The sequence below is a fragment of the Mirounga angustirostris genome, unplaced genomic scaffold (genome assembly GCF_029215605.1).
Source record: "Mirounga angustirostris isolate CCGP_5_RB_7025 unplaced genomic scaffold, mMirAng1.0.hap1 SCAF_9, whole genome shotgun sequence".
Lineage (NCBI taxonomy): Eukaryota > Metazoa > Chordata > Mammalia > Carnivora > Phocidae > Mirounga > Mirounga angustirostris.
The window spans coordinates 32,069,713-32,096,889 of NW_026991717.1; the positions used below are offsets into that span (position 1 = coordinate 32,069,713).

Below are 27,177 nucleotides of genomic sequence, written 5' to 3' on the forward strand. Positions count from 1 at the left end.
CTCAGCTCCAACCTCAGGGGCTCAGGGGACACCTGGGCTCTTCAGCCCCAGCCCCAGCCCATCCATCCAGAACCCCATTCAAAATGGGCAACAGGGATGCAGGATTGCAGTGACGGAGTGAGGGACCCCAGGGATGGAGCCTCCAGCTGGCCTACATCCATGGGGGACATCTCTCCTTCCAGCCAACAAGCTCCTCGGTCCCGCTCTGAGGAGCCACAGCTGTTTGCAGAGGTATTGGGTAGAGTCCTATCAACCTCTCTGCTCCTGTGGCCTTCGAGAACCAGCATTGTGTAGCAGGTCTGGGCAGCTGTCTTTCCTAAAGTGCCCAGCACAAGGTCTTGCATACAGTAAGCACTCAGTAAATGGCAGCAGTTTCTATTAAAATTGGAGAGCCTCACTACTCATTAGCAGGTTGCTGAGGGAAAGAAAGGGCAATGCAGACACAAGGAGGGACGTGTCTGCAACTTTGGGATTGTCTCTGAATTTCAATGATCCAGGCCCTCCCCATCCCCCAACCCTCAAACCTGTCAGAGGTTGGTCTGTGATGCTACCATTTGAGGTAGATTTCCTTTATTGCCCTAAGGCAACTGTATCCCAAAGTGTCACTTGATTAAGTCAAGTGCTGTAGAAAGAAAGGCTCTTGGAGGCCTGGAAGCCGTGGTCCCAGCCAGCAGGCTCACTGGTGCCCCTCAATGGTAGCCTCTACCCTCAGCAGTCCAAGGGCATGCGGGGAGTGCCCACACACCCCTGGCCTGGAAGGCAGGAAGCCAGCCCCAACCTCAGCTCCAAACAGGCCCACAAGCCCCTCACCACTGCAGCCGCCAAACAGCAATTAGGTCAAAGGCAGGGTGGTGGGGTTTTCTAGGGCAGAACACGTGTCTCTCTGGAGTCTACTTTCTGAATTCCTGTGTGCCGTTGGGTGGGGTCGGAGGGGAGGCACAGACACCCAGGTCCCGGTCTCAGGTGCAGCAAAGCTGATGAGGACATCAGGAAGCAAGGGGCCTAGGTTCCAACCCTGCTGGCTGTGTGCCTGTCATTTGCATAAAGGCCACGTCAGCTTAGGGCTGGGGATTTTACTTTTCCCAAAATGAGAGGGTCTATTTCAGTAAATGTTAGCAAAGCTCACTGGTATGAATACATATCCAGCTTTAACTTCCCTTTAGTTGACATTTATTACTATGTAAGAGGCAGGGAGGCAGGTATCTGGCACACATAACCTCATTTCATTCTCCCAACAACTCCATGAAGGTAGGATCATCCAGATGAGGAAAGCAAGAGTCAGAAAGGCTGAGAGCCCTGAGCCATGGTCCCACTGCTAGCACACGGCAGAGCTGGGATTTGAACTAGGGTCTGTCTTAACCACCACATGAGATTGGCAGGAAGACACGCCAGTCAGTTGTCAGCCCCGACCCTTCACCAGCCACACCAAGCAATGCCCCTGATCTCTGAGACCACAGACAGAGGTAAAGGAAGGACACGGACTCCTACAGGTCACTCTTCTTTATTCCCCATTACCCCCCGATCTCACCGCATGATCTACGGAGAATCTCAGCATCTTGCCAATCACAGGCTTCTCTGACTCTGCATGGTGCCAGGGCAGCCCACCAAGGAGCTGAAGCGGCTCCCAGGCACCAGGGAGAATCAAGGTTTCTCTGTCATCCCTCAGTCCCCCTCCCAGAGCACAGGGACGTACAGCAGCCTGCTGTGCCAATCCCAGGGAAGGGGGAGGAGGGTTCTGGAAAGCAGGCATCTCTTAGCTGGAAAGAAGTCGGGACCTGGGCCTTTGTTCTAATTGAACCTGAGGCAAGTCAGGCCCCCAGCCCCGGACAGACTCCTCCCCAGTAAACGCAGAAGTCTTCACCGTATTTTGCCAACATCCACCTTCTTCATAGACTTGGCCTGAAAACACGCTGAGTGCAGAGGGACACACATGACAGAAATCCTGGGTTCAACTCTGCTGAGAGCCACCGTGCCGGAAGAGGATTTCTTCCACTTTGCCCACAATGGTGCCCACCTCGGCCATGGCCCCTAGACCTAGGGAGCAAGGTTCTGCTGTGGCCTGCAGACTGAGGCAGGCACCCAGCCCCCATCCACCCTGCTCAATGCTCCCGAGTGCTCCACCCAAAGCCCAACGCCTGGAAGGCCAGGACCATGTCTGCAGGAGCCAGACCCATCAAGTCCCTTCCAAGGCACCCCCAGGTCAGGTCCCAGGAACAGTCACAGTAACCACTGTGTACTTGGGCTGCCTGCCAGGGACACCAGGCACTTGACATATACTATCTCGTTTAATCCTACCAAGTCTGAGAGGAATTATGACTTCCATTTCCCAGACGAGAAAACCGAGCCCAGAGAACAGTTTTGCCTGAGGTCACGACAGGCTGGGATGTGGACCCAGATCTGACCCCGGAGCTGAGCCCTACTGTGACTCTGGGCTGTGGGGATGGGCTATGAGCCTGGCCAGATGCCCACCTTGGTCTCCACACACCAACTTCTTGGCCACACAAGGTATCTCAACATAGCCGAAGGCCTTGAGCTGGCCCACCTGCTGCGCCGTGATGGGATGCTCCCACATGACGGTGTTCATCGCTGGGCAGAAGAGCAGGGGCTTGCGGCAGTCCCAGGCTCGGATGACACAGGTCTGTGAAGAAGGGCCCAGTGGGGTGAGTGGGTGCCTGCCGCTCTGCCTGCCACCCCTCCCCAGTGCTCCCAAATCCTACCCACCGTCCTCTGGGTCACAGCTAGAGGGCTTGGGATGACGGGGTGCGACTTGTCCGTGTCCCCCCGTCTCATGTCTCCTCAGCCTCTCCACCTCCCCACAGGGCCTGACACACAGGGGGTCCTCCCCCAACACGCGCAATGGCCCCGCCACCTCCACACAGACCCCCACTCCTGTGCAGAACACGCTCTCTGAGCCAAAGCACAAGGCTTCTCCACTGTGGGACACACCTCACAGACAGAAGCCAGCCAGGGGAGCAGTTACCCCCAAAGCAAAGGCCCAGACCACTCATCGGGTGGGGCCCATCCACCCCAACTCCGGCTCTACTTCGAAGCCGGCTAAAGCTTGGCATGAGAACACCTTCCACACGACAAAAACCCTCTCCTCTGCAGTATCCCACGCACCTCACTGTAACCCTGTAAAGAAGGTGCTGTCCGCGTCACATGGGAAAGCTGCACTCCCCAAGCTCCCATGGAGACGACGATCCAGGGCATGAAGCCCTGCACGCCGCCCCGTGGGGCCTTCCACCGTCCCACACAGCCTCACTACCTCCCGAGTTCCAGGCCATCCCACCAAGTCACACACCAGAGGAGCTGTGAAAGAGACCCACCCGCCCAGCGGGTTGCGAAATCATAGACCTGGGTTCAAATCCCGACTGTGCTATCTACTCTTGCTTCAAGCCGGGAGGACTTGGAGGAGTAATTTAATGTCGGGAGTCTTAGCTTCCTCTTTGCAAAAGCCCCCGTCACCGGATGGTTGTGAGGACAGAGGCTGGAAATGCTTGCAGCTCTTCACACAGGGCCTGGCACCAAGGTCAGGCTCCCGAAACAGGAGCTCCTGGTACCACCAGAGTAGCACTGGCTCCCGGGGCCAGGGGCTGCCCCGAGGTTCCCCGGCTGCTCTGGCACCTCCTTCCCAGCTGTGGGCCCCTTGGGGAGACAGTGGTCAGCACACCCCATCCCTGAAGTGCAGCCCGTGTGGGAAGAGAGGGGGCAATCCAGAAAACAATGCCGGGAGCAGGCCCGAGTCAATGCCCGGCGCTCTCGGTGCCCCTGCCCTCTCCTGGGGACGGGAAGGAAGTGGGACGGCCCGCGGCCTCAGGACCTGGCTGCTTGTGTAGACCCAGACACCAGCGTCTGTTTCCCACCGAGTCCTCTCAATGTGGCAACCAGGCTGAGTGGACAGTTTCAGTCACACTTCCTCTTGGCCCCGTGCCACCTGCCGCTTCTGTAAGAGTCACGAACATACCTAGAAGCAGCCCCCTGCAGCGTGTGGAGTGTGGTGGGCGCTGGCTTGGGGTTTCTAAGCGTCTTCGAAGCACAGCACACCAACAACCAGAAGACAAACCCAATACCTCCGTGTCCCATGCCTCTCTAGCTCTTCCCACCTCACCTCGCACCTCAGCCCTTCGCAGACAAACCACAGTCCTCTGAACCTTCTGGCAGCAGGAGGGATGAGAGGAGGCCTCAGTTCCCACGGTCACGTCTGTTTGGTCAGGGCTCTGTTCAGTACCTCAAGCTCTGCCCCTGGGAAGCTGCCTGGGCAGAGAGAAGGCCTAGATCCAGATCAGGAGACCAGCTCCCAGCTAGACTGGCGACCCAGGGAAGTCACTCCTCTTTCTGGTTCTGCTTGGTTATTTATTTTTTTTTTTTTTAAGTAATCTCCACACCCAACATGGGGCTCAAACTCACGACTCCGAGATCAAGAGTTGCATGCTCTACCAACTGAGCCAGCCAGGCGCCCCTCTGCTTGGCTATTTAGCACAAAGAAGGGGCGAGGACCCAAGTGGGCCAGAGGGCAGATGGTGATGCACCTCACCCAGGCCAAGGGCCCAGAGACCTGGCGCACAGGTTCACACCTAGCACGCTGCTCCTCTGGCACCCCAAGTTCTAGACACTGGAAAGGGAGAGCTGAAGGAAGGGGGCAGCGGGGCGACGTTTTCAGGGATAAAAGGACAAAACATCTCTTAAGTGAGTACAGAGCCATAGGGCAAGGATGATGACAATTTAAAGTTTATGAGAGGGACGCCTGGGTGGCTCAGTCGGTTAAGCATCTGCCTTCGGCTCAGGTCATGATCCTAGAATTCCGGGATCGAGCCCCATGTTGGGCTCCCATTCAGCGGAGAGTCTGCTTCTCCCTCTACCTCTGCACCTCCCCTCGCTCCTGCTCTCTCTTGCTCACTCTAAAATAAAATAAACTATGAGATTTGTAATTCCTTGAAATATCTGTGCCTTCAAGTGAAACCTTTTGAGGCAAACGGCCTCAGTTCAGCCAATTCAGGAGGAGGGAACCCTGAAGATTTCAGGGAGTGAGGGCAGCTTTGAAGGAAAAAGGGAAGCAGAGTTTTGCAGGGGAAGAAAGGAGCCGTCTGAGAGCCAGCCCAGCCTGGGGCATACCTCCTAGAGATCAGTGTGCTTCATCACATCAGCTGGTGCTGGCCAGCCAGTGGGAAGCCTGGAGATCTGCTGAGATGGTGCAGGTCATATACCACTCAGGCCTACAGGGGTGAAAGTGGCCTGGAGCCTCACCTGCTCCAGCTGCCCAGTCAGCCACACACCAGCCTCACTGGGAAGCCTTCTGAATAACACTGCCCCCAGGCTCGCCCTTCTCTGTACTCCCCCACCCCTGCTCCTGGCTTACTATATGCCCAGCACTGTCCACTGTCAAAGGACCAACTGGGGTCACTGAAGACTGTACCACACACCAGAGCATACTTCCTTCTCACCTGTGTGGGTAACCAACAACCCTCTCCTTCCAGACTATGAGTTCCCCGTATCCTGTGTGTCTCTCAGCATGGGGCTCGGTTCATGTTAGGGAAACGTTCAATGCGTGAGGGACGTGGGGTAATAATGGAGAAGGAGAGAGGACAGAGATGACACACCTAGCTCTTCCCAGGAGGATCATATAAACAAGGCCTTTAGGACAACAGCTCCCTGGAGGTCCCTTAGGCCGAGAACAATCCCCACTTTGTGCATCTGGACTTCTGTTCCTCTCCTCCACCAGCCATCAGCTGGCACCTCTCACCGTCTCTCCTCCCTTCCTCTCTAAGCTTTCCCTAACACACAGGAAAACCGCATTTCTGCCTTGTGGCCAATGCTACAGGAGAGATAAGTGTGCACAAGAGATCCATGAGGAAGTAAACACTCTTATCAGATCGCCCATGTGGATATCCAGATCCTGGGGAGAAGGCAGGGCTAAGGAGGGCAGGCAGTGGGGCTGGGCAGGGAGACCAACAGAAGAGCACATTAAGGGCAGCCCGTGAATGAGGGACAAAGGGAGAAGAGCTGAGCATCAGGGGGGCAGGTGAGAGGTGGACACCCTCAGAGAGCACACACAAGCTGAATCCATCCATCTGTCCACTGGCCGGAACACAGGTGACACCAGGTGGAGGGGAGGGGGTCCAGGGGGACAGTGTTCCAGGCAAATCAGCCCACCATAAAAAGAATTCCAAGGCAAGAACCCCATACAAAGGTAGTCTGCAGCTCGGCAAACCAGGAGTGAGGCCCAGGGAGGGAGGAGGGTAGAGTCACTCACAAGCAAGTTGTCACATATGCCACTGGCCACCTTCCCCAGGGTGTTGGCATCGAGAGGAGCCACCAACATGAGGTCGGCCCACCTCCGCAGGTCAATGTGGAGAACTGGGTCAGATCGGCACTTCCACATCTGGCAGAGGGAAGGAAACGGGGTCATTAAGCTGGCTAGTCTCTCAGTGCGGAGGGAGGTATACGTAAGTCAGAAACCAAGGGAGACCACCTGAGCAAGCCCTGTCCAAGTCCACTACTGTTCCCTCTCACAGCTAAGCTGGTGAGCACCAGCTGTGAAGCCGACAGCCTGAGAGAAACCAGGCCTGAGGAAACAAACACCCCTTGTCTCTCCAAGCTATTCCCTTTATGGTTTGGTTTTCAAGAGAACTGACATCTGGCACGGAACTCCTGGCCTGTCTGCTTGAGGCGGATGCTTGGGTTGTCCAAGCCCGTGGAAGGGCTCTGGGGCGGCGAGAATGGAGGGGGTGGGGTGGAGAAGACAGGCCAGCCAGAAATGTTCTAGGCTGAGAATGTTTCAAAATGCCTGGCAGGGCACCCCTGTGAGGCCCACACTCGATGTCTGGTGAATCGGCCGGTGCTTGCCCCGCTGCGGGAGAGCAGACGCAGAGCCCAGCGGCCGTGGGAAGTGAGGTGCCCTCCACAGCCCTGATACTGGGAGCCACGTGGACAAGGGTGGTGGGAACGGAGCTCCACTGTGGTTTCATCAGCCCAGATAAGTGCAAGGACACTCAACCTGAGGCACGGGGCCAGGGCCAAGCTCTGCCTGGGGTGGGAGGAGACTTCAGGCCTCCCGCAGGCCAGAAGCTACACACATGTTCTCCTCATCGCCTCTGCCCAGAGGGCCTTGACCACTGACTTGAGCCTAGCCCGTCTGCTCTGGCCTCCAGGACCACGGGCAGCAGGGAGGACACTGCTGTCCTGCTGGTAGAAACACGATGGAACTCAGCCCTGGGGCCCCCATGCACTGACCTCCCATTCATCAGCATCGCTGTAGAGAGTGACAGGAATGTCCTGGGGGCTGTAGAAATGTTTGGCTCTCTCGGTTGTGACCACTGCTACTTCCAGCTGTCACCGAGAAAACAATGGAGGTGGAGAGGGAGAGGGAAAGGAAACTGTTACCAGAGCCACCGGCCTGGAGGCCGCACGGGGCCAGGCCAGGCAAGTGCCTTCTTCACAGCATGGCTGTGGAAAAGACTTCTCCCTCCTCGGCAGTGAGCCCCATGTTTGCATAGCTACTTCCGATGTCACCCAAAGGTCAGGCCCCACCAGATGTGACCGTTTCACTTCCCTATCTGAGGGGTTGTTGAGGAATGAGTCACCAACTGCCCAGTGCATATAAAGCTGCAGGCTCCTGCCACTCGGGCTGAGAGGCAGAGGCAGACAGGAAGGAATGCAGGGTAAGAGGAGCCACCCCAAAGAGCTCTAATCCACACCGCAACCCTGCCCTCTGCAGGCCAAGGTACTGGGGAGCTGGGGCCTGGCACGCGGTGGCTGCATCCATGCCCCAGCGAGAAAACAAGGCAGAGTCCTTTCTCATACTTCTAGGAACAAGGCCTCGTGGGCTCTGGTTGCAGACAGACTCCAGGAAAAAAAAAAACCTGTGTACCCTACACTCGTGGGGCAAGAATGAAGTTTACCTTCACACTCCTCATTCACAAGTAATTCATAATGCAAACAAGGGTACGGTTAGTTGTGTGGACAGCACTAGACCCAGTTGCCATCCTTCGTAAAATGAGGTGTTAAACCAATACACTGGCAGAGTAAACGAGCTCCAAAGAAGTGGCTGGGAGGGGAAGGGTGTAGAAAATCACATCTCTAGGGGACATTTATCCAGGAGACAGAAGAGTCAAGGGTGACAAGGACAGAATCATCAACTGGCTACAACAGGAATCCCGTGTGGCATGGAGGCCAGATCCAGCCTGCAGACATGCTACTTGGCCTGCATGAGGTTATAAACATTCTTGAGCCAATATATACAGATTGGGAGATTTCACATAGAAAATCCAATTTCTTGGCTTCTCTTGAAAAACTAAAAGCTCTGGCACTCTGGGGCCCACATTCCTACTTGATAATGGTGGTGTTGCGTCACAGCTGCCTCTTGGGATAGAGCGTGCCCATGCCAACTCACAGAAGCCCCATCCCTCCCTATCGTCTCACTGAGGCCCCCCTCCTCATCTGTTTCCTGCCTATCCTGCGGCAGTGACAGCATTACGCACGTAAGAGCAAAGCTGGGACCAGGAAGCAGACATCTCAGAGAAGCAAAATTCGGTACTTCAGAAGGTCTGCTATTTCTAGCTCTACTGGAGAGCTCTCAGACATGTCCACTCTCCCTCACTCTCCCTTAGAATCTACCATCTCCAGAACTCGCGCAAGACCTCAGTGACCTTTTTAAAGGTCATTTAAACCAAACTCCCACTGAGCACTGGTGCTCCCTCCAGGGCAGCTCTGAACAAGATGGCGGAGGAACAGGGCCGCCTTCTCTCCACGGCACCGAGGCCTGGAGCCCACCCGGGACCAGCACAGGCAGGGAGAGAGCAGAGGAAGGCAGGACAGTGCCAAGACTCTCAAGATACAAGACAGTGGCAAGGTAAGACAGGGGAACGGTAAGTTAGAGCTAACCAGAAGAATAGGTCACTTTCAAACCAGCAGAAAACTCAAGCTACACAATAAAGGATCGGAAAGGGAAAAAAAGCAGAGAGGACACATGACAAGTAGAAAGCATTAAGACAGCAGAAGTTAAGTCCTAACATAATAGTAATTAGAGTAATAGATAATGAGCTAAATTCCCTGATCAAAATTCAGACTCTCATAGTGGATTTTTAAAGCCCTCTATCACATCAAAATGTGTCTGAAAAGACACTTTTAAAACAAAAGGATATATCGGGGCACCTGGCTGGTCAGTTGGTGGAGCCTGTGACTCTTGATCTTGGGGGTTGTGAGTTCAAGCCCCAAGTTGGGTGTAAAGATTACTTAAAAATAAAACATTAACAAAAAAAAAAAGGTGGAGCGCCTGGGTGGCTGAGTCAGTTAAGCATCTCCCTTTGGCTCAGGTCGTGATCTTGGGGTCCTGGGATCGAGCCCCACATCAGGCTCCCTGCTCAGTGGGTAGCCTGCTTCTCCCTCTGCCTCTGCCCCTCCCCCCGCTCACACTCTCTCTAATAAATAAATAAATCTTTTTTAAAAAGAAAAAAAAAGGATATATAAATGTTAAAAGAATAAACTTTCAGTTAAATAAGGTACATTCAAACTCTGCTGCCCCCCAAAATAATCCCAGGACCCTGGGATCATGACCTGAGCCAAAGGTAGACGCTTAACGACTGAGCCACCCAGGCGCCCCAAAAGGGATTTTTTTTTTAATGATATGAACCAAGAACAGAGAGAAGAGGACCAAAAAATCAAATAAAGTGAAAGCAAAAACAAACCAACCAACCCCAGAAACTAGCAGGTAAGACATGTCCACACATTTCTGGAAAATGAAAGTAGAAGGAAGCATTAGCAGATTAGATAAGATGCTCATGTTTTTTTTATGAACATTCAGGGAATAAAAAAGAACTCTTGGACATCAAAATTATAAACAGTGAAATAAAAAACTCAGAATAAGTGTAGAAGCAATCTTGCAGAAAAAAGAAGACAAAGATAAAAAAGATGGATAACGTTAGAAAAATAGATGAGAAAATAAGAAGATCAATTCAAGAGGTCCAAAATCTGCCTGAGTTGCAGAAAGCAGAAAAATGGAGGTGAGAAAAATCACGAAAGAAATGGAATGGAATCTCCCAGAACTGAAGAACTCAGAGACAGAGGAGGCATCTCTTCTGCCTGCCCGCTGTCGTTGGGTCAGGCTCAGGGGACCTGGAGCATCACGTCCCTGGCACCCACTAAGTGTCTGTCTGTGGAGCCTGAGCCCACAGCACCTCTTCCGGAAGCCACATCCTCCTGCTGACATATATGTGGTTTGCAATCAGCAAGCTCAAGAGAGTTCTTCTCACCATGTTGCTGCTAAGCCGCAAACCCCAGCCTGTACCTGCACAGCTACTTTTCTGGTCCCAAATGCAGTCTGTCACGCTTCCCTGGTAAATTCTACTTTCCAGAGGTGGCCCACAGAGAGTTCCTCAGATCTCAGTCCTGCTCTTAGCCAGCACCACCATCAGGAGCCCGCTACCCCCACCCCAAGACAGGAACCAAATCATGAACAGAACAAGGTCAAGAGCAGAGCTCTTCCCTAAGGTCCACGGGGTGGGGGTGGGAGGTGGGAAGGAATCAAGAACAAGTCCTTTCAAAGTGGGATCTCTCACTGTTTATAAAAACAGTGCTGACATCACTGTCAGGTGGTCCAGGGGGATGTCCTAAGACTCTATTAAAGGCCTCACCTCAATCCAGAAGTACTTTGAGGTCCAAAAAAATAAACTGAAATTGTTAGGCCTTGTTCCCAATGAGCCTGATCAAGCCCCAGAGACAACCACTTTCTGAGAGCTTTTCTAAGTGTTTGCAGACCTCGTCTATGGTAATTTGCCTTTTTGATAAACAGACATTAGTCATCTCTAGCCCCCAGGCCCTCTGCTGTTTCCCACCCATCCTGTAAGCAGCCAGACAGACAGAAATTTGCCCAGGAGATGAATCACCCAACTTGGGTTCAAGTCCCTTCTATCACCATTTGTCCTGCTTTTTCAAGCTCAAAAGATGGAAACAAAATGGGACACAAGAGTCTCTCTGGTTTCTTTCTGTTCCCTCCTAATATTATACCATTGGCCTCCAAGACCAGGCCGTTTCCCCGTTCCTCTCCCAAATATATGTAACAGCCCTATTGGTCGTCCTGAGTTTCAGGGCAAGGTTCAGTTCATTCTGGTGGCCTCTGGGCCAAGCTCTTACCTCCGTCTTTGGTTACATGTCTTCCTTTCCATTTAACTGTTTTCCAATCTCCTTCAACAGAGAGCTTCCCAGGTAGACATATCGGTTTCTGGATACTGCCTTCTTTTCCTCATGGGGATCACTGTCTTTCATCTCTAAGAGCTTCCCAGCCACCCTGAACAATGTGCCACGTAAGAATATCCCAGTTCAGGGGTGACTGGGTGGCTCAGTTGGTTAAGCGTCTGCCTTCGGCTTAGGTCATGACCTCAGGGTCCTGGGATTGAGCTCCGCTTGCTCAGCAGGGAGCCTGCTTCTCCCTCTCCCTCCTGCTCCCCCTGCTTGTGCTCTATCAAATAGATAAAATCTTAAAAAAAAAAAAAGAATATCCTAGTTCAGGGTAGGGGCAGAAAAAAATAAAAAAGAACATCCCAGTTCATCCTTTATTCTGAAATCTAGAAAGCTACTTCCTGAAGATCTAGTTCCCCTACTTTCCCTAACTCCCAAACTGCCTGTCAGTTCTCATAAGGAAGGACTGTGCCTAGGGCTAGTCAGAAACATTCCCAGTTTGGTAATGGCCCTGTTCTGGGGCTCCCTCCTCCCTCTCAGTTCTTGGCCTGAGCCTCCCCTGGCTCCTAGGGAGTTCAAACCAGGGATCCAGGTGAGCCTCCCACCCTGGGCCCCTGCTTGAACTCTTCCCTCTGAGCTCCTCCCCCAGTCTCGAAGTCCATCCTTCTCTGGCTATCCTCCCAGGTTATACAGTCATCGTTAGGGAGCTTCCTGGGGCCAATATCTTTACCTCAAGAGTAATGTGAAGAGTATGTGATGAACCAGTCCTTCCTGATGCCCGTCCCCTGACCCCACTGAAGCAGCTACCTCTCCTTGACCCTCAGGCTGTCCAGCAGGCCCAAGCCCGTTTTTCTGGTTTTAGAGGGATGTCACTTGATCTAATTCATCAGCCCTATGGGCTTTGTTCTTTCATTTTCATTCACTCTGCCAAATGTCCTGGGAGCCAAGGACTAGGCCCTAGGTCTGCACACTTTAAAAAAAAAAAAAAAGGAAACAAAAAAAAAAGGACATGTTGTGTTACCTTCTGAGATACTAAATAACTCAGACTATTCACTCATTCACCCTGACCTTTCCCCTAGCAAATGTCAAGAAGCCCTGGCAGGGCAGAAAACTCTTAAGGACAGGAACCCACCTTGGCTTTCTTATACCCCTCATGGGTCCTTGTAGAAGCAGAGCTAGGATTAAAACAATCTCCCACACACTGGAGAGTTCCTGAAAAGCAGCCAGAGCTTGGTCCCCTGGTGAGGCCCCTGCCAAGAGTTTTTATATCTAATATTTAAAACCTGAACTTCTCGGGGCACCTGGGTGGCTCAGTTGTTAAGCATCTGCCTTCGACTCAGGTCATGATCCCAGGGTCCTGGGATCGAGCCCCACATTGGGCTCCTTGCTCTGCGGGAAGCCTCCTTCTCCCTCTCCCACTGTCCCTGCTTGTATTCCCTCTCTCACTGTGTGTCTCTCTGTCAAATAAATAAAATCTTAAAACAAAACCTGAACTTCTCTGTGCTTGGCCAGACCTTATTATATAAGCTATCTGCATTTTGCCTGGCATTTATAGAGGTTCCTTCCTGAAACCAGTTGGCAAGTCTAGTTTCCTTTTCTCTACTGAAGGTACATTAGCAATCCCACCTGGGGTTCCTGGAGAGTCAGGGAGGGGGAAATGGAAACAGATTTGGGAGTGATACCTCCACGTCTACTTTTAGGCCTAGTCTGGCCCAGGCTGCCTCTGGGGCAGACTACCAAAGGGACTTGGGGAGAAGCACTTTCACAGCCATAGGATGAGATAAATCCCATGGCCTGCATTTCCCCCTCCCATCCTATCTCTGGCCTCTACTTACTATCACCAGGAGCCAATAGCACCCCCTGCCCAAGTTTGACAACCAAAAAGGTCCCCAAACATAGTCCAGTGTCCCCAGGGAGGCAAAGCTGCCCGAGGTGAGAACCAGTTCTCTACAGGACCATCCAACAGAGCTCTCCAGTGACAGAAACATGTCACACCTGTGCCGTTCAGTACAGCAGCCCCATGCCACATGCAGGCTACTGAACCCTTGAGGTGTGGCTAGTGTGACTGAGGGACTGAAGTTTTGGCTTAATTTTAATAATTTAAATTCAAATGTGGCTAGTGGCTACTGTATTAGATAGCACAGCTCTGGCATATACAAGTAAAGGAGAGACCCAGCCAGAACCCCCAGCTGAGTGGCCCGAAAAGAGCAGGTGTTCCTAGTAGGGCAGGCGATGATAGCTTCACAGGAGGCTGCTGAGGAGTCTAAGGAGGAACACCTGCCATGCCTCACGCTGCCACAGAGCAAGGAACCCAGCGCTTTGGTGGCTCGGGCCTCTGGGCTAGCACATCCAGCAGAGGCCCCTGACACTAAGCTGACCAGTGTTGACACTGGTTGTGCCCAAAGCCTGGGAACCAGCCAATAAGCTGACACGAATCTGAGCGTGGGGGTGGTGGGTATACTCTAGGAAAAAGTACTCTTGGTGCCCAGGGCAGTCAGCACATAGGGTGGGGAGCTATGGAGCAGGTGGCTTCATTAACAAATCCCTGAGGGTGTTCCGGTTGGCTGGGTGGCTGTCCCAACTCATAATGTTCCAGCTCATAATGATATCTTGACTTTTTTTAAAAAGATTTTATTTATTTGAGAAAGAGCAAAAGTGTGGGCAGGGGTGGATAAAGGGAAGGGGAGAGCAGACTCCCCACTGAGCAGGGAGCCCCACATGGGGCTCGATTCCAGGACCCAGAGACCATGACCTTAGCCGAAGGCAGATGCTTAACCGACTGAGCCACCCAGGTGCCCGGTATCTTGACTTGTCAAACATTTACTGAGCCTACATATACATGGGGGCCGCAGCTGGTAAGATACGAGCTCTGCCCTCAGCAAAGACTCAGTCTAACAAGTAGGTGCGGTATATATGACCTTGACCATGAAGCAAGGCAGACCAGGTAAGAGTCCACAATGTCCTGGGAATTCTCATCCTCACAGCCATGGTTAGCTTGAGCAGAGAATGCCTATGCTCAAGATCTGAGCTCCTCAAGTTCACTTGCTGACAGGAGTCAAGAAACCTGGCCCCAAGCACCAGTTCTGCCAGCTCACTGGCTGGGGGATGGGGGGGGGCAGGTCTTGGGCAAATCCCTCTTCCTCTCTGGTCCTGGTTTCCTCCTCTGAGCCATGAGCCATTTAAACCACATGGCCTTCAGGGGCCCATCCAGCTCACTATGCCATCCCAGCCCTCTTGCCCTTTCCCACCAGGCTCTCTGGGGAAAGCCATTCTCCATCAGCCTCCCAGTGGGCCTCCTGGGGGAGCTAGTGTTCTGGTCTCAACAGCCCTTCCTGCCATTCATGCAGGACTGAGCTGCCAGTCCCTCTGTGCCCTTCCCCAGCTAGAGAAAATTCTCAAGGAAGGAACCTGAAAGGGAGACCACAGCACTCACTCCCTGGAGGAACTGGCCAGGGCGGAAGGGGCCGGCCAAACCAGCAGAAACCTAAATAAATGCCTCAGAGCGGTACAGCTGGACAGACCAGTTTCCACAACAGGACCATAGGGCAGGCAGGTAGCGCCGCCCCCGCCCCCCCATCCGCCGAAAGAAAGGAAAACCTCAAACCAGGCCTCGTTTCTCCCGCTTCCTTTTCTCAGCGAGCATTAAAAAAAAAGCATAAAGTTGCAAAGAATGTTCCATAATTTTCCCACCAAGAGTCCCACTGACTTTAAAAATAAATATACAGAGATTAAAAAATGAAGATTGAACAGAATGATACAAAATGCAAGCCTCCCTTCCTGCCCCCATTTCTGCACAAAGGTGACTACCTCCAGAGGAAAATTTGCAGGCTCAGATATGTGAACATATAAAAGGAACCATACAATATACCAGCGGTCAGCAAATTTTTTCTCTAAAGGGCCTGATACTATTTTCAGTTTTGTCACAACTACTCAACTCTGTTGTAGCGAGACTGCAGTCATGGGCAATACTTAGATGATCGTGTGGCTGTGTTCCAATAAAATGTTATGGACACAGAAATTTGAATTTTCACGTAATTTTATGTGTCTCAAAATATTCTGTTTTTAATTTTGCAACCACTTAAAAATGTAATAACCATTTTTAGCTCACAGACCATATAAAAAGAGGTAACGAGACCAGATTTGGCCTGTGGGCCCCAGTTTGCCCACTCCTGGACCAGGCTCATTTCATCTACATCTTGAGGACTGTCCCACATCAACATGGAGATCCAGCCATTCTTCTGAACCGCTGCCTTTATCCATCTCGAGGCTGGGCCCAAACTGCACCAGAGCGCTCTTTATCCTTGGACGTTTTGTTTCCAGTTTTGGTTTTGTTTTGAAATGATAAACAATGCTTTAATGAACATCCTTGTACATACAGTGAATCTCTATACCCTACAGGATTCAATCCTACAGGTGAATAAGGGCTATGAACACTTTGTCTCTCCAGATATTGCCAAATGGTCCTCCAGAGAAGCAGAATTTACTTCGTATTGCATGAGAGTGGGACCATCTTTCCCCCACCCTTGACAGTAGTCAATGTCCTGACAGGCATTCTAGAAACTTAACCCTTGGGGTGCCTGGGTGGCTCAGTCTGTTAAGCATCTACCTTCGGCTCAGGTCATGATCCCAGGATCCTGGGATCAAGGCCCACATCAGGCTCCCTGCTCAGCGGGGCGTCTGTTTCTCCCTCTCCCTCTGGTCCTCCCTCCCCCAGCTTGTGCTCGCTCCTCCCTCACTCACTCTCTCTCAAATAAATAAATAAAATCTTTTTAAAAAGACAGAAAATGGGGTGCCTGGATGGCTCAGTCGTTAGGCATCTGCCTTCGCCTCGGGTCATGATCCCAGGGTCCTGGGATCGAGCCCCGCATCGGGCTCCCTGCTCTTCTCCCTCTCCCACTTCCCCTGCTTGTGTTCCCTCTTTGGCTATCTCTCTCTGTCAAATAAATAAATAAAATCTGAAAGAAAAGAAAAGAATGGAAACTTAACCTTGTCCTGCCAGCTCTCCAAATGGGAGACTTTCTCCACCTTTCGAAATGCCCCTCTGGCTGCAGCCCTGCTGACGCCTGCCCGGGCAAAAGCTAGAGAGCCGTATGTCTCCTCCATCCAAGTGAGGGGGTGCTCAGACAGAACTTCCACCCAATTACATGACAATTGTGGAACTGCAAACACCCTGAAGCTCCCGCATCCCAGGACCTTCTCTCCGGCTGCCTTTGGGTCCTATTCCTTTATGCCCTTATCTCTAGACTCTTTGACCACTAGTGCCAGAAGAGGCCTTGAAGACAGATCATTCTAGTACCTGCTGCCCCCCCTCTTCATTGCAGGGCTAAGAAGACCGAGGCCATAAAGAAGACCTGAGCTGCCCAGAATCCCTGCATGAGAAATCCTCTAGGCTTGGCTGCCTCTTGAGGTACAGCCGGCCCCCACTAACCAACTCCCCCCAACCACAGAAAGTATCCCAGGATTCTTGGCAGTGGCACTCTGCCTGACTGCTGGTGTGTGAGTCATGAGGCCAAATCCACCCCTCTCCTGCACCCTTCCACAGTCTCCCTGGTCTGGCTCTAGCCAGTGGCTCTCCTCGGATGCCTGGACACACTTGTGAGTCAGGAATAGAGGCCTACCTTCGGACATAGCGAGTTTGGTTCCAGAACACTGCAATAAAGCAAATATCACAATAAAACTAGCCAAGTAAGTTTTTTGGTTTCCCAGCACATGTAAAAGTCACGTTTACGCCATACTGTAGTCTCTTAGGTGTGCAATAGTATTATGTCTAAAAAAAGCAACACGCGTACCTGGAGGAGTGCAAACAACACTGACCCCATACTGGACTCTCCATCTTGTTCGTGCCCTAGCAATGACCTCCCTCCAGACTGCATGTTCAGGCCTTGTGGTGGTTAATGTCTGCCCTGACCAGAATGTGAGAAGGGTTGTTCTGACCTTCCCTGAGGTGGTACACAGACGGCACCACGTTAGAGAACGACTCGTTGATCTCATCACAATGCCTCAGTCTATAAAAGCTGTAGATTGAGGTGCAGACTTGGCAGAGCATAGCTGCGCAGCGCCTCGACCCTCACCCACCCAACCTGCCTGCCCTCCCACTCATCGGCAAGTCCCCCTGCATAAGTCTCTGTAATGGAATGGAGTGGCTCATTTCTCAGTCTCAAAGTGCCTTCTCAGGCTGGAGGATACCTTACTCTCCCTCCCCCACTTCTAACAATACCTCAATTAAAAGTGGTTTATTGTGGGGCACCTGAGTGGTGCAGTCAGTTGAGCATCCAACTCTTGGTCGTGATCTCAGGGTTGTGAGATCCAGCCCCATGGTCTTGAGACTCTCTCCCTCTGCCCCTCCCTCCCCAAAATAAATAAAAATAAATTTTTATAAATAGTTTATTGCTAAAAAAAAGGCTAACCATCATCTGAACCTTCAGCAAGTTGTAATTGCTGATCATAGGTCACCATAACAAATACAATAATCAAAAAGTTTGAAATATTATGAGAATTACCAAAAGGTGACACAAAGTGAGCAAGGGCTGTTGGAAAAATGGCACCGATAGACTTGCTCAATGCAGAGTTGGCACAAATCCTCAATTTGTAAGAAAACTCAGTATCTGCAAAGCACAATAAAATGAGGTACACCTGCAGTTATGAGCCAGATCTGTAGAATCACCCAGCTCCCTGCAGCCCACGCTTCAGCTGCTTGTCTGCTGGCCAAAATCTAGAAATGCCTCGGGAGCTCAGGAAAGCCCTGAGCATGTGAATCCATGATGTAGGCAAGCAGCTGAGAAGGACAGTTCCAAGGGACAGACTGCTCCTGGGGGTGACGCAGAAAGAGGGCAATGGGGAGATCAGTACCATCAGGGAGTGTGGGGAGGCCACGGCATCGGACCAAGCAAGGGTCCCCCTCTGGTTGTCTCACAAGGACTCCACCAAGGAAACCCAGGCTCCTCGGAGAGCCATTCTACCTGCGGGATGAGCTGGCCAAGAAGTGAGAGGGCAGCGGGCCCCTCCACGGGAGCAGCTGGACTGTGGATCCCACAGCTCTTCCCACATGGGCTATCTCGCCAACCCCAATAACCCCACCGCGTGGCTGGCCCAAAGGACATGACAAGGGGAAAGGAGAGGGTGAAGGACAGGAAACAAACATTGTTAAGCAGCTAAGCACAGCTCCTGGCACAGGACGACAAACTTTCATTGGTGTCCCCTCCCCAAGCCTTGACAAGAGCCTGAGGGGATGGGTGGTTGTAATCCCCTTTATTTTAAATGAGAAAGGCAGGCTCCAAGTCCTCCCTCCTAGGTCAGTGCCCTTCTGGCTGCCTAACTTTCAGCTGGGCTCCAGCCAGCGAGAGAGAGCCAAGTTCCTGTTCCAGACAAGGCCTGTCCCTGTCAGAGGGCCAGGGCCTGGGGTGGGCTGGAGAGCCTCCCTACTTCACGCAACCCTTTCCTCACACCCCTGTAAATGCTGGCTGCACGGGACGGCAGGAAGCGGGGGAGTTGCCATTTCCCCCAGCTCTGAGGCTGCCCATCTGTTTCCTGGGATAGGATGCCCTGCCCCCTCTCCCCCAGTCCGGAAATCCACTTGCTCTGGGGCTATGGGAAAAGGGAACTGCATGGCTCCCTGCCTCCCGAGGGGGCAGAGGCTGTCACTGCTGCAACAACCCCTTCCAGGCCTCCAGGCCTCCAGGCTTCCCGGCTTCCCGCCCTCACAGGTCTAGCGAGCCAGCTCCTACCAACGGTTCTGGGCCTATGGGGGAGAGGGGGCAGGCCACAGGTGGGGCAGGCCACGGGTGGGGCAGGCCACAGGTGGTATTGCCCAGCAGCACCAGTGCCCAGCAGCCACGAGACTCACCTCCCTTCCCCCTTCTAGCCTGGCTGGCATCTCTGGCTGCCTGCTTCACTGCTTGTCCCAGCACGAGGGGTCGGGTGAGGGGGTGACTTTCCGGGTAGAAAGTTTGTGGAAAGTAAGGGGAAAAAAAAGATTTCTCACCCCTGCCTTCAGTCCTGACATAGTCATCTGCAAGTGAGCACTGCCCCCTGCTGGACACACTGGGTACATGTACCTGTGCCACTGCGAAAGGTACCGCGTAGATACAGGGAAAAAGCACAGCCTGGGGCCCAGTGGCGCACCCAACAAAAGTAATGTGCAACATGAGCAATGTCAAAGACAACCTAAGATTCCCCACACCTTGGTCAAGATTCTCTCCCAGACCAAACTCTCCTCTGGCTCCTCTGCGCCACTTTTTTGACTAAGCCTATCCTGGGGCCTAGTCCTTAAGTTCCTGTTAAGTGGGTTTAGCCAGAATCCCCCACTCTCGATATCTGATCAGCCTAGATATCTCATCAGGCTCCTCATCCCTCAACAACCCCCATGTGATGATTGATCACCTTGGCCTGCCTGCACTAAGAATCCTGTCAGGACAGTTTAGCCAGAACCCCCTTTAGTCCTGGTATTTCCTCTTAGTAATTTTCCATCCACCACCCTCCACCCCGCTCCTTGCCTATAAACCCCCACTTTTCCCTGTTGTATTTGGAATCAAGCCCAGTTCTCTGCTGAGGTCTCTTTTCCCTTATTGTGGTAGTTTTTCTTAAAAAAACATGTTTTTACCACTTTACTGCCCATCTCAGGTTTTTCTTTAATACATCAAATGAGGGCACCTGGGTGGTTCAGTCAGTTAAGCGTCTGCTTTCGGCTCAGGTCATGATCTCAGGGTCCTGTGATCAAGTCCCACATCAGGCTCTCTGCTCAGTGGGGAGCCTGCTTCTCCCTCTGTGCTCTCTCTCTCTCTCTGAAATAAATAAAATCTTTTAAAAATAATAATACATCAAATGAGTTTTATTTTGTTGTTTTTTTTAAGGTATTTTATTTAAGTAAATTCTATGCCCAATGTGGGGCTCGAACTCACAACCTGGAGATCAAGAGTCGCATGCTCTACCAACTGAGCCAGCCAGGTGCCCCTCATCAAATGAGTTTTAAAAGGAAGGGAGCAATGCCACATGGGCTGAAGCAGGCCAGGAAGGCTTTCTTGTAAAGTGTTTGTGCAGAATTTAGAGAGGCAGAGGAATAGGAGGGCAGCACAGTCTGGCAGGGGCCAGGCCAAAGCAAAGGCCATTAGGGTGGAGTGTAGGCAGTGGGAGTTCAACAGACCTTAGAGACCAGACAAGGAAATGAGGTCAGTACCTGCTGGATTTCACACTGTTTAAAGCCTTGAACTTTTCCCGAAGAAGAATCTGCCCCAGGACCCTACTATATAAAAATATATATAAATATATAAAATTGATCAAAATGGGGGTACATTTTGATGTATACACTGTGGAGGCCCCTGGGCATCTCTGAACACCTGAAGGAGCAGTTTGAAACCAGAGCCGCAGGCAATGGGGTACCCCTGACGTTCCAGTGCATCTGGACAGACAGGTGTCTAACAAGGGGAGAGAACAGAGGCGCAGTGTTCAAGATGAAATGGGGGTGGGGTGCCCAAGGCAGCAAGGGGACACCGCAACTGTGCTGCATTTCTCCAGCCAGCCCTCCTCCCACACCAGCACCTCAGGGAACCAGGATCAGTATATAGGAACCCAAACCCTCTATTCAGCAAAGCGTTCCTTTCCCAGTCTCCCCTCACACTGTCCACACCCTCTCATCTAGTTCCCGTTATACTGAACTGTCTCCTGCCTCCCCTACACACTAATGCACACAGAGGGCTTCCACAAACACCATTAACAAAAATCCCCATGCACTGCATAAAAATGGGCCGGCCCCAGAAGCAGCAGCTCTCCACCATCAGACTGCTACGCTGTCTAATAAGCATACTCACACCAGGAATGTCCAAAAGCCTAGACACCAGAAGAGGCAACTTCAGGGCTGCAACACTCCCAGTGACACCCACGAGAACATGGAACTGTCTCTTCACCAAGGGTGCAGCAGCCGGACTTGAGGCACTGGATTCCATGTGGGGTCTAACGGCTTCGAATCCCGGGAGCCTGCCAGGACGGCCTCCACAAAGCTCTGTCAGGACTTAAAATCAAAAAGCAGAATAAGGGGCACCCACTTCATTCATATGTTCGACCAGACTGTCTTGAGTACCCTGGGCCAGATACTCAGGTTACTGAGGGGTGAGCAGTCCCAGCGGCTGGGGCACACGATTTGATGAGAAGGTCAGGTACCATGTAATATGGCCCAGTGCTGTGAGGAAGGTCTGCACTGGGGGCTTTGGCTGCCCAGGAGTAACTGTCTGAGGAAGTCAGAGACCCAAACAAGGACATTCAGCTTGAGTCCTAAAGGACCAGTATGCTTCCCAGAGAAAGAAGGAAATAACCATGCAAGAAGGAATAATCCCACAAAGGTGAAGAGGCCTAAGGAGGGTGGCAGGTTTGGGGAAAAAGGAGCAGCTTAGGAGTGAGGCTAAAGGGTGATGGGAGGTAGGGGGTGGCAGGAGGTAAGGCTGCAATCAGGTCAAGGGCAGTGTCAAGAGCAGTGAGGGCCAAGGTGAGTTTTCATTTTAGAAAGATAGTCCTGGTGCCAAATGTGGACAGGACCCTGGAGGTGGAGATGGGAGGAGGCTGGACTGACTGAAGGGAGTAGCAGGATGGCACGGGTTCAGGGGCGCCTGAGAGGTGGTAAACCCTAGGCAACAGGAGGATTTGGGTGATCCAGGGAGTGGAGACATTTGCCTCTCTGTCACCGTCCCTTTAGATCAAACTAGACACCACTCTGCAAATCTAAGCCCAGGAAGAAACAAGCATTAAAGAGGATGTTGGACACCCCCATGGGACCAGATGCTTGGTTTCTTCCTCTGGCCCTCAGATGTCGTTAGGAGTAAGTGCCCAAGATAATATAGCTGACGGACACACCAAAACCTACACTCTGCAAGCTGGGTCAGCAAAACGTACCCACTCCATCAGCAACAATCACTGAGAGCCAATGACATCTAGCCCTGGGCAAAGGAATTGTGCAAGACATGCCACTGTCTTTGGGGAATCTGTAGATGAGTTGAGAAGAGTCACACCTGAAATCATTTGAGATGGGCCCTTCTCTGGGATGCACCTGTCTGGTAATAAGTGATTCCACTGTTTCTGTTTCCTTGCCTCTCCCTCTCCACCTCCCCACCACCACCACTGCCACCAGCAAGCTCCCTGAATGTGGGACCAGGTCTGATCACCAAGAGCCAGGCACCTGGTGGGCCCTGAACCTCTGCTGGAGGAATAATAAATTGTACCTTCTGAAGCAGAGTGAGGTGTGGGGCACAGGACACTGGTACAGAAGCCTGGCTGGTGCATCAGGAGCCCTGGGCCCTGTCCATGGTTGTTTTCCTGAGCTCGTGTGTGACCCTGGCCCAGGGTACTTCTCTCCCTGGACCTGTCTCTTCATCTGAAAAAGAGAGAGGTAGGACCAGGTGATCTCTGAAGCTCCTTCCAGTAGAAACTTCTGAGTCAATGTATGAAAGACACCAGTAAGAGCTCTCTGTACAAGAGTCCTGGAAGGGGCGCCTGGGTGCCTCAGTTGGTTAAGCGACTGCCTTCGGCTCAGGTCATGATCCTGGAGTCCCTGGATCGAGTCCCACATCGGGCTCCCTGCTGGCAGGGAGTCTGCTTCTCCCTCTGACCCTCCCCCTTCTCATGTGCTCTCTCTCAAATAAATAAATAAAATCTTTAAAAAAAAACAAGAGTCCTGGAAGATGCACTCGAAATGGGCAGAATCAGCAGTGGGAGGGGAAACCAAGGCAAACCCCAAGGAGGAAGTTATCTGTGAATCACCCAGTGGCTAAATCTGTGGCTGCACACCCATAGGGGCTTCCTCTTCACTCCAGAGGCTCCTTGGTTTCCGAGGGCCTCTTTGCCCAGTATTTGCCTTCAAGACTCAGGCACACACCCACATGAGCTGAGGATCCTATTTGGATCTATTATCCCACTCCTAGATGCCCAGACCCAGGAATTAATCAGCAGGAGTTAAGCACAGACCAGTTCCCTAGAGCAAGACTCCCCCAAAGTTCCGTTTGCCAGCTCCGTTTCAGTCTCTGCTCTACATCAGGGCCTCAGCCAGGGCCATGCTTGCCCAGAGCAGAAATGAGTCTACTCCAGGGCTTGGGGAGCCCTGTTAACAACTGGCAGGATCTAGAGGGCCTATCAGCCAGCCCCTTCCCAGATCAGCATGCTGATTAGCACCCTCAGTAGGTGAGGGAGGCATATTCTTGATTCTCCAGGGAAACCTACCTGCCAGAGCTCAAACCCTGGCCCTGTCCCACCCCAGCTAACTGGTGCCAGGACAGGGAGATTCCTGCCAAACCAGAGGCTGAACTTCATCTCTGCAGCCCCTAAATCTCCTCTACATTCAAGCTGATATCATTCCTAAGGAACTGGTTACTGAAAGCAATCAGTTAAACTGAGGGCACGGGGCGCATGGGTGGCTCGGCTAAGTGGCCAACTCTTGATTTCAGCTTAGGGCATGATCTCAGGGTCCTGGGATCGAACCCAGAGTCGGGCTCCACACTCAGCAGGGAGTCTGAGGATTCTCTCTCATCCTCTCCCTCTGCTCCTACCCCTGTTCATGCGCTCTATTAAATAAATAAATTTAAAACAAACAAACAAACAAACAACCTAGGGCATGAAGCCATGTTGGGAATTTCAATTACTTCCCCACAGTAGGTGATACAGCCCAAGATTTACAACTTAGCCTGCTGAGCAGGACTTGCTAAGGACCAAAGCCTACCTACCTTTAGAGAAAAGTGAGTGTGGGTTGGGTGTTGGGGGTGGGGGACATAGGTACTTGAGTAACAGAAAGTGGTTAATTTAACAAACATCTGAAAGCAAGGTCAAACTGGTTCAACCTAACAGTCTTGTGAAGTGTGATAGCTGGTAGTTCTTTATGTTTACGTTAAAAAAGATCAAATCCCAAACCAGTAAGTCTGTTACTCTAGCCCACTCCTGTTAGAACCACCTACTTGCACAGCCAAGGTGCTGTAGATAGCGCCTGATTTTTCTGGGCTTTGCTGGACTCATAGGAACTCTTGAGCAGCAGAAAGAGTTAGCATGCAGAGAGGTTATAAGGGCTGAAGGCTATGATTACTGAGCCTCAAGCTCCCAGGACACCAGTCATGCAGGTAAGTCACAGCCAGAAAAATGGCAGGTTCTCTACCCCTTATAAAGACAGGACCAGACAGTGGCGCCTGGGTGGCTCAGTAGGTTAAGTGTGGGACTCTTGGTTTTGGCTCAGGTCATGATCTCAGGGCCGTGAGATCGAGCCCCACGTCAAGTCCTGCATCATGCTACACGCTGAGCGTAAACTGCTTAAGATTCTCTCCCTCTGTCCCTCCCCTGCCTGCTCATGCGCGCGCGCTCTCAAAAAAAAAAAAAAAAAAAAAAGGCAGAGCCAGAGCTTGCTTGTGGCAAGCTTGCAATGTGTAAACCTCCTCTGATGAGTTTAATTAGGGCAGAGTTAAGGTTTCAGGAATACCTGCCAGTCACAATAGGGGCATGTGTGGAGCCACACAGAACCAGGGCTAAAAAAGGGCCAGACAGTACAAACACTGCCCAACACAGGAACAGTGAGGGGCTGGGGCCTAGGACAAAGCAGAACCAAACATGGGGGGTTGGGGGAACAGGGATCCAGGATCCATTAAGAGCTTATAATCTTTAGCCTAACGTTAAAGCCCCTCACTCCTGGGCCCAGGCTTTTGCTCTGGCCCTATCTCCCACCAGTCAACACACTCTATTCTGCCCTCCTAATAATGAGCAACTTCTAGCTCCCCAAAATGTCACCCTACCCCCGAATCCAAAGACATTAAAAGGCCACAGGGTACTTTAAATCCCTGTCCCCAAGGTAAGGCAAGGAACTCAGGAGAGAGCTCAAGGCCTTAGCATTCTGCTAGAACTGCTCTTCTCTCTCACTAGAGGCAGGCATGCTTGACTCTGCAGCTTGGAACTCAGGAGAGAGCTCAAGGCCTTAGCATTCTGCTAGAACTGCTCTTCTCTCTCACTAGAGGCAGGCATGCTTGACTCTGCAGCTTCTGCAATCCAATTTAGGCACTCCTCCTCAAGAGCACATGTTGGGGATATATACATATATTATACATATTTGTATTATATATATTGTATATATTATGTATTTATATATAGTTTAAAATATTAACTAAGTATCATAGTCACACACACACACATGCACACACACTGGCTACTAGCAAGGTAGTTACAGCCACTGCGAGAGACGTGGGGAAAACACCCTACTCCCAAAACATTCACCAATTCTCCAACTATAGCAATCTCTCCCGCTTATCGCCTGGTACAGGCCTCTAAAGGACAGGAGAAAGTTTTTCTCTGGTAAAATTTAGCCTCATTCTAATTTTTTTTTTTTTTAAGATTTTATTTATTTATTTGAGAGAGAGGATGAGAGGAGAGAGCGAGCACATGAGAGGGGGGAGGGTCAGAGGGAGAAGCAGACGCCCTGCCGAGCAGGGAGCCCGATGCGGGACTCGATCCCGGGACTCCAGGATCATGACCTGAGCCTAAGGCAGTCGCCTAAACAACTGAGCCACCCAGGCGCCCCATTCTAATTTTTAAAAACCATCAGCACTTTTAGGCGGATCTAGAGGATCCAACATACCAAGGCTTTCCCTTTTCTATTTTACCGATTTTTAAAATAAGGGGAACTGATGGGGCCACCTTTTAAACTAGTTTAAAAAGCACTGAACAATCGCAGTGCAGCACAAAGCAGGGGTGGGAACACACAGATACAAATCGCCCACTCCAGACTCGAGCCACGAAGAGGTCCCAAATGCGCCGGCAGACAGGTAAGTACAGTCCCAAAGGCGCGACAGTCCCCACACAGACACGGCCGCCAACCCACAGTGGCGAGCTGAGCTTCACGGGCAGATAGGAAACTGAGGTCACACACCCCCGCGGACTCACAACCTTCACACACATACACACGCGCGCGCGCGGGCCAAACTGAGGTCACGCATAAACAGTCGCGGACCGACAGTCGGCGAAGCTCCCAGGGCCTCCCTACCGCCGGGCCGAGAGAACACAGCCTCCAAAGACCCCTAGCCTCCTCACCCACGCCTGGCGCGTCTCGGGCAGCCCCAAATATCGCGATATCTCAGCCGCCCCTTCCTGTTTCCGCCTAGCACGTAGTCTCACGAGGGCGCCCGGCTGCCTACATGTCGCGCAGCCTTCTGGGAGCTGTAGTCTATGTATCTGCCTCCTGGTAGTTGTAGTCCACTCGGGAGAATCCTGCCGCGAACAACCCGGTGGCCGTTTTTAGTGCTGGTGCCCTCTTCTGGGTCTAGCCTAATTGTCTCACCTCCTTACCCCACACCCTCATCCCACATGTACACACTGCACATCATTGGGACACTTTATACTGAACATTTGCCGAGCCTCTCCTATGTTTTAAATGCACAGGATACGGAGCTAAATCAGACTCCTCCCTGCTCTTCAGACTGGCAGGGGGACAGGAAATTACAGAATAAGATCCTCCATGAGGAAGCAGAGGGACCAAACAACGAGAGGCAGGGAAGCCCTCTCAGAGGAGTCACTCAAGCTGAATCTTGAAGGATGACCAGAAGCTTAGATAAAGTGTCAGCACAGCAATACAAATGGAGGGCACAGCATTGGCAAAAGGAAAGCAGCAGGAGAAAACATATTGGGTACACTTCGCTGCCTTCTTCATTCTCCAGCATCGAGACCCCCACAAGCCCTGTGTTTGTTGAGGCTGCTGAATCTGCTGCCAGTCTTCATCAGTGAGAACTGAGGTGGGGACCCTCTGTGTTCTACCCTTGCCCTTGCTTGCAGCGACCATCTGGACCAAACCACCCCTCACCCATTAATCCAGCCTTCTAATTCCTCCTTAGGCAACTCAGAACTCCTTCTAACAGGCAGGAGGCCGACTCAAGGCTGCCTCAGAAGGAATCACACAGAGGTGTGTAACTTTTGGCCCCAGGGAATGACAGGCCACAGACCCACTTGACCCACCCTACCTCTAAGCCCCACAGCCCACAGTGAGGCTCCACACAGGCCCACATG

At 51.9% G+C, this 27,177-nt stretch overlaps 2 protein-coding genes across 9 annotated transcripts in view; both read right to left on the reverse strand.

Annotated features, from left to right (window-relative positions):
* Positions 1 to 1,485: 1,485 nt before the first annotated feature.
* Positions 1,486 to 26,291, reverse strand: PPCDC (phosphopantothenoylcysteine decarboxylase). 8 transcript variants are annotated; one of them, XM_045899682.3, is made up of 6 exons: positions 26,209 to 26,291; positions 20,976 to 21,175; positions 7,231 to 7,326; positions 6,251 to 6,379; positions 2,470 to 2,638; positions 1,486 to 2,034 (listed from the first exon to the last, which is right to left on the reverse strand). In XM_045899682.3, the coding sequence occupies exons 2-6, from the start codon at positions 21,108 to 21,110 to the stop codon at positions 1,949 to 1,951; spliced, it is 615 nt and encodes a 204-aa protein (XP_045755638.1). In that variant the 5' UTR covers positions 21,111 to 21,175; positions 26,209 to 26,291; the 3' UTR covers positions 1,486 to 1,948. The 8 variants fall into 8 exon arrangements, with proteins under 8 accessions (XP_045755638.1, XP_045755639.1, XP_054369404.1 ...); XM_045899683.3 differs by lacking the exon at positions 26,209 to 26,291 and adding an exon at positions 22,377 to 22,511 and having other exon boundaries at positions 2,543 to 2,638; XM_054513429.2 differs by lacking the exon at positions 26,209 to 26,291 and adding an exon at positions 22,377 to 22,511.
* The window catches only part of SCAMP5 (secretory carrier membrane protein 5), a 40,505-nt gene continuing 35,736 nt past the window's right edge, over positions 22,409 to 27,177 (reverse strand). Inside the window, exon 5 of the mRNA XM_054513428.2 lies at positions 22,409 to 22,528. Within this exon, the coding sequence (XP_054369403.1) occupies positions 22,525 to 22,528 (4 nt within the window). The 3' untranslated portion in view covers positions 22,409 to 22,524. The remainder of the gene's footprint in view (positions 22,529 to 27,177) is intronic.

Excerpts from the sequence above, each read along its gene's own strand:
- PPCDC (XM_054513429.2), bottom strand. The coding sequence starts at position 22,437 with ATGCACCAGCCAGGCTTCTGTACCAGTGTCCTGTGCCCCACACCTCAC. Across the intron at positions 21,176-22,376 it reads ACCTCACTCTGCTTCAGAAG|TCCTGACAGAGCTTTGTGGA; the intron begins GTACAATTTATT and ends TTTGATTTTAAG. Across the intron at positions 2,035-2,469 it reads GTTGGTGTGTGGAGACCAAG|GTCTAGGGGCCATGGCCGAG; the intron begins GTGGGCATCTGG and ends CTTGCTCCCTAG.